Genomic DNA, 6,625 nt, shown 5'->3' with positions numbered 1-6,625 from the left:
CTCTCTATCTGTGAACTTTAATCTGGCCCTGCTAGGCAAACAGCACCAGGCTCGGACAAGGAAAGCGATTAGTCTGTCACATTGCCCTCCAGTGCTTCAGCAGGGTTAGGAGGAAACAGGGAAAGGAGTGGTCTGAAAAAGAAAAAAGAGATTTGGACACAGGCACATATATAAAGTCAGATAAAGGACGATAAAAGTGAAGACCAAAGGCAAGAAGGGCAAAAAGAGACAGAAAGAAAGCTATTGCTAGAGGTGTGGGTGGGGAAACTAGGGGGGTAGGGTGAATAGAAGTTTGCTGGAGATATAACACAGATCTTTAGCTGACCTAACAAGGCCACTGCACACAGATATGATTGTAAACTTCCACCCTGATGACATGTGATCCAAGCTGACCCATGCAAACATATCTGTGGAATGTATTAAAATGTTTATGTAACACTATTAATTGTCTTATACAGTATTGTGACTGTGCATACTATGATAAACAAAAAAGTAAATTAATAAAAGCACCAAATTCAAATATGTATGTAATACTTTTTATTATTTTTCAAGACAAAATGGCTGAGTGAAGAGAATAATGCAGACAACGGCTGAAAATAGAGTGGCATCTCCATAACTGAAAAAAAAACAACAACAATAAATTCTTTAATTCAAGCAAGAACTTGTAAATGTTGGTCAATGACCTTTGGTCATCATAGAAATTAAGCCATCACACTTCATCAGGAGAGAGAAAACTGAACAGATTTGTTTTGCAGTGACTGTGTTCTGAATGGAACATGCGTGTTTGTAGTCATAATAAATAATGTCAACCAATGCCAAAGGTCAACTTCAAGTTCAGGTTAGAACAAACAGCTTGAGAGTAAATACACAGGATGAAATAAGGTTGAAAACCTATATGTACCTTAGTACCGTCAGCATGGATAACATGTACCAAACTTTTCTTCGCATGAGTTCAGTTATTTAGAATATGCCTTGCATATGAGATGTACCATATTTAAATTATAAAGCACCGTGGATCTTTTGGCAATGAAAAAAAAAACAATCTGTAGCAAAAAAATAAAAAAAAAATCTTTCAGATTAATGTTGAATTGATTGCATATGACAAAATGTCCTTAAAAAAAAGCAAAACAGCTGGAATGTTTTTAGGTGGTACATGATCAAAGACAGTAAAAACTTTTCTACCAAGAAAACCCAACAATAGCTTGTATTACTGCATATAAAATGGCAGGAGAGAAAAATATATAAAACAAACTAAAAAGATATGTACAACCACCTGTTTTTACCTCATTGTGGTCACTCCAGCGGGACTGCCTGAAAAGGCCATCATATGACCTCTCACCCTTGGGGAACACCACAACATTTTATTTTTCAGAAATACTTATTTTCAAGCATACAAATTATTCACACTATATTATCCTGCCAAATTAAGAAAATATACGGTGGCAGCTTGTTGGGATTTTTTTTTCACTACAGAAAAAGGGTACATTGAAACCTTTAAAGAGTACAGGCAAAACAGTTAAAAATACAGGCTCCAACATAAATACTATAAGTGCCTACACTAAGTGAACATTAATTTCAAATACCATTCTAAATACAGGAAAAAAAGTAGACCATAAATGTGTTTTGAACATAGGAACTTACATGAGTGTGCAATTTCCTAAGTATTTTAAGTTCTCTCTATATATTTATATATCATAAATCTCTCCCCAATGCAAATTTTTGTTCAACCTGAAGACTTGTGTATAGTAAAGGCAAAAAACATGAGAGACATTACAGTTCATTACATAGTGATCAAGTCCTGGTGTCTCCAGGACAGAAAAGAGAAACAACAGTAAACAAACAAAATTTAAATAAGGTTCTCCCCTAAAGATATTGATGTTTTACTTTTTTTTTAAAAAGAATCAACAGCACATTTTACTTATCTGTTTAAATCAAATTTGTAGAATTTTTATTTTTCTGTACTGAGCAGTATATTTCTATAGTTTGTAGTATGAAGCAGGATGTTTCTATGGCAGTTCCTGCATTATTACTTCCAAGATCCAAACCAATGTTTAGTTCTCAGAAGGAGACATGGCTGGCAACAGTTTCTAGTTCAACGTTCTTTTTCTTCTTTTTTTTCTTCTTTTTTTCTTTTAATGCAAAGCAATGACACCACACTAATCTGTCAGCATAAGAGCTAGTTTTCCCTTGAGCGTCCGACTGTAAACTGGGAAAATTGAACAGTGCACGTAGGCAGTACCAGACCTGAAATCCGGTACTCATTTTATACTCAACCGACTGTACCTCCGATTAGAGAGACAGATACAGAATCCAAGGCAGAGTGACAAGTGCTATATCATCAACAATGACAGGGAGTGAAGACTAAAAAAAAAAAAAAAAACACATGGCTACCACGCGTAGGTCTAGACAAACGAAAAGAAAACTAAATGTGAAAACTTAAAACCTTGTCTGCGAGGGAAAATTTGCTGATTTTTTTTCAATATTCTTGTCCTTTGATTTAGAATCACATTTTGGATTTCAGTGTGACTTGTTAAAAAAAATTTGGATCGCTAAACAGTTTCTAAGATCTAATGCGGTGACGGGAAATAACACTACAGCGACATAGATTTTTGAATTGTAGAGACACCTGGTAAACCCACTCCCCACTTACTACCCTGAACATCATCCACCCTTATGCTCTTACACCCACCCAACCCTCACCTGAAAAAATCTGTCTGGCTTACAACAACTAAATCCCACACTGGGGTCTTCAAGTGGCTGTTGGCGGACACCAAAGAAACATTACTCTGTGTTACTTGCAAAAAACACCTGCAAATTGTTTAATTATCAAAGAAAATAAACTCTGAAAAATTAAGAGCTTTATGTTGGTAAAACAACTCGCCAGAGTACCCCCTCAGTACGGTACCAAAAAACATATTCACCTATACCAAAACTCTACACCAAACTCAAGCATGTAACATGCCCGTAAACAGAACTGTAATCTCGAAAAAAAAAAATCTACAGGAGGCAAGCAGATAAATGATTCACCAGAGATACACGTAATCTTTTTTTCTTTTTTTCTTTTTGTTTTAGCTGGTTCTCTATGCTCCACTAAGTCAAAAAAAAAAAAAAAAACACAAGGGTCGTACAGGTGCTTGATGCAAGGACCTGCTTATTTCATATGTGCATGTTGTGTAATCTTTTATAGCTGAAACTCCGAGCTTATAGCAAAAAGGAGGATTAACTAATGCAGGTAAAATATCCAAGGCACTCGTTGTTGTCATTTCACACCATATTGTTAATTTCACTGCTGTTTGTAAAAGAAATATTTAATGGCGCCAGTGCCTAGCATTTCATAGGCGGCCTAATTCTCTCTATATATATTTATCATATCTAAATGTTGCATGGAAAATCTTTCACAAAGATCAGTTTTTAAGTGTGACCCTGCTTGTCTTGATGTTTTGATTATATGACACTGCCCACTATGTTTGAACTCAAAACTGTACATGATATGTAAAACAGTATGTACTGTATGCAGCATGGGTTTTAATAAGTCTTTTTTTTTTATGTTGAAGAAATCAAAAGTATAAACAGCAACACATGTACAACCAAACCCACCAGCTGAGGACAATTTTCTCTCTAGGTAGCCAAAACACACAGAGCATGCTGTCCAGTTACAAAAAATACAAAACGTGTAAATTATTGCACAATAGAAAGGCTCAAAAAGTTTTAAGTGTGATGCAATAGTATTGCCCCGGTAATGGATCATGCATCTAGCTTCTTCCAGTCGGGATGAAAACAGGGCTGTACTGTGTACTGGTGTCTAACCCTGTTGTCCTTTCCCCTTACTTATTGGCTAGTTAGCCAGGGTTGCTTTTTAGCCAGAGGAGCTGAGAGAGAGCAACCAGCATGCTGCTCTTTGCCTACTCAGTCTTAATGTCATTAGCCAGAGGGCGGTCGCTGTGCCACTTTTTCATGTGTTTCTCCAGAGTGCTGTATACACTGAAAGGCATGTGGCAGATTTCACATTTGTACACGTCCTTGCCCATCTGTCCATGGGTCTTCATGTGACGGGTGAGCTTTGAGCTCTGAGCGCACGCATAGCTGCACAGCTCGCATTTGTAGGGCCGCTCTCCAGTATGACTGCGTCGGTGCACAGTCAAGTTGCTGCAGTTCTTAAACACCTTGCCACAATATTCACAGGTGTCACTGCGGCGACCATCCTTCGAGCTCGGCCTGCCATTGCCGCTGACACCGTGGGGAGTGCTGGCCCCGCTGCCGGTGCCGCTCCGTACTGATGCGGCACGTTCCCCATCGAGTTCACCGGGTGGAGTAGAGAAGCGCAAGCTGCCGTTTTCTGAAGAGTGCTCAGATGAAGAGGCAAAGGGTGATTGTCTGGAGTCCCCACCTGTGAAGCTGATGAAGGGGTCCTTGAGTTGCCGGGAGGCAGCGTAGCCAGCAAGCCACTGAGAGTAGACGTTCTCTGTGTTTGGGATTGTGGGAGTGGGAGGGTCAAGGTCTTTCTCTACCTTGATGCGCTTGGACAGGGGACTGAGGGAACCAGGACTGACCCCTCCACCCAACAGCTTCCTGGACATGTTGTCATTAGATAGAGGTCTCAAGCCATTGATAGTAGTAGTGGTTCCGTCATCTGCCCGGTCTGACTCCATGGCTGAGTTTTCATCAATAGGCTCCCTGGATAAGCTCCGGCGATGTGGGTGCAGAGCCTCGCTGTTCTGGTGATGGCGAGCCCCTTCAAGCCTCAAGCTAAATCGGTAGTCATTCCTTCCCTCTTCTTCTACTCCAGGCTTTCTTTCAATTTCCTCCTCCTCCCCCTCCTCCTCTTCTTCCTCCTCCTCCTCCTCTTCTTCTTCTTCTTCCTCTTCCTCATCATCTTCCTCTTCCTCCTCCTCCTCTCCATTTTCAGGCAGAAGGCCATTGTTCTCACTTTTGAACTTTGCCACCACTGACTTGAGTGCATCTGTGGCACTGCCCATCAGCTCACTCGTACCAGGTTCAGGTGAACTAGCAGTTGAAAGACCATCATCTGACTTGGCATTAAGCAGTGAAGACTTACTCTGACAATGTGTCTTCATGTGACGTTTTAGTTTGCTAGCCTGTGTGCAGGCATGGTTACAGAGGTGACACTTAAATGGCTTTTCCCCTGTATGGCTACGCCGGTGAACAATAAGGTTGCTCTGGAATTTGAAGGTCTTCCCGCAGAACTCACAAGATTTTGCTTTGAGAGGGGTGGTCGATTGGACTGCATTTGTTACAGGATTAGGTGTGGAACGTGAGCCAGAAGGTGACTGAGAGGTGGAGAGGGGAGGTGTTGCTGAAAATGGAGGCTTAGAACCTGGCTGGAAAGGCTGCAGCAGCCGTTGCATAGGGTTGGGTCTGTTAGGGGAAAGAGGCGGAGAACCTCCTGTGGCATTTCCGGCCAGCTCACGTAGACGTCTAGAAAAGTCCATGGTCTGAGGGGCTTCTAATGGCACAGAGTTCAGCCTCATCACCCGGTCAAAAGCACTGGGATGGTGTGTTGCCAAGGCTAAGTCATCAGGGCTGAGGTGATGGCGCGGTGGTGGGCTGAATAGCGGTGGCGTTCGGGGATAGCGGCCCTCACGAGGCGTGGACGCTGAATCCCGACCAGACCCAGAACCCGGCATTCTCAGGAGGCTGTAAGGGCTGCCATCAGCCAAGTGTACAGCATGAAGAGGGGGCTGGGAGGAATTACAGTCACCCCCCATTCCGGGAGCTGCAGCCACACGAGGGGTGAGGGGGCTGCCGGGCTCGCTCTCCAGATAGATACGGAAGCCATGGGTGTTCTGGGCATGCTGGAGCAGGAACCAGGCACTGGTGAAAGGCTGTTTGCATGTGGTGCAGGTGTAACTGCTGGGCTCATCTTTATCTGACAAAAAGAAACACACAGAGAGAAAATAAATGTAAACTGGGAGATTCAAACTATAAAAAGAACATTAGTAATTTTATTAACACCATATATTATTATAAAAGGAAACATGATGCTTAAATAATGCAAGTAGGGTTTTAAAATAGGTAAAGTAATTATCAAAAACCAAGAGAATATAGACTAATTTGACAACAGCCTATAAAATATCTGCGATCACTTCTGACCAGAACTATTATGATTAGATGAAGGTATTGAATAACATTTAAAAAAAAAATAATTTACAATTGCACTCTATTTAAACAGAGCAAATTATTCGTCTTAGTAAAATTGTTATTGCTCAATATCTCAGCTATAAAATGTGAAAACTGTGTGTGTGTGTGTGTGTGTGTAGGTGTGTGTGTGAATTTAGATTTAACACTTAACAGAACAAAAGATAAAACACAATTACAAGAGACAGGCAGCAAACACACAAATTACACGGGAAGAAGGCATAGGAATATTTAAAACAATAATTGACTTTCAATAGCACTTGCACACTGACCTGAGATTTGCCTGACAATGCACGCCTAATCTCGTTAAAAACACTCATCTCCCCTCCAAAGCCTTGTTTACAGAATTAGCAGGGCTAAAGTGGGACATGTATCTGATGCTGCATATTAACACTGAATACAAATAAGAGGTCACATGTTAATAAATTGTACCAGCGTTTATCACAAAAAACACACATTCACAGGAAAA

General features: G+C 41.0%; 1 protein-coding gene across 1 annotated transcript in view; it reads right to left on the bottom strand.

Annotated features, from left to right (window-relative positions):
• Window positions 1–522: 522 nt before the first annotated feature.
• The window catches only part of LOC120716924 (B-cell lymphoma/leukemia 11A-like), a 33,042-nt gene continuing 26,939 nt past the window's right edge, over window positions 523–6,625 (bottom strand). Inside the window, exon 3 of the mRNA XM_040004640.1 lies at window positions 523–5,887. Within this exon, the coding sequence (XP_039860574.1) occupies window positions 3,903–5,887 (1,985 nt within the window). The 3' untranslated portion in view covers window positions 523–3,902. The remainder of the gene's footprint in view (window positions 5,888–6,625) is intronic.

This window comes from Simochromis diagramma, unplaced genomic scaffold, assembly GCF_900408965.1.
Source record: "Simochromis diagramma unplaced genomic scaffold, fSimDia1.1 OVJJ01000487.1, whole genome shotgun sequence".
NCBI lineage: Eukaryota > Metazoa > Chordata > Actinopteri > Cichliformes > Cichlidae > Simochromis > Simochromis diagramma.
This window is presented reverse-complemented; position numbering and strand designations above follow the sequence as displayed.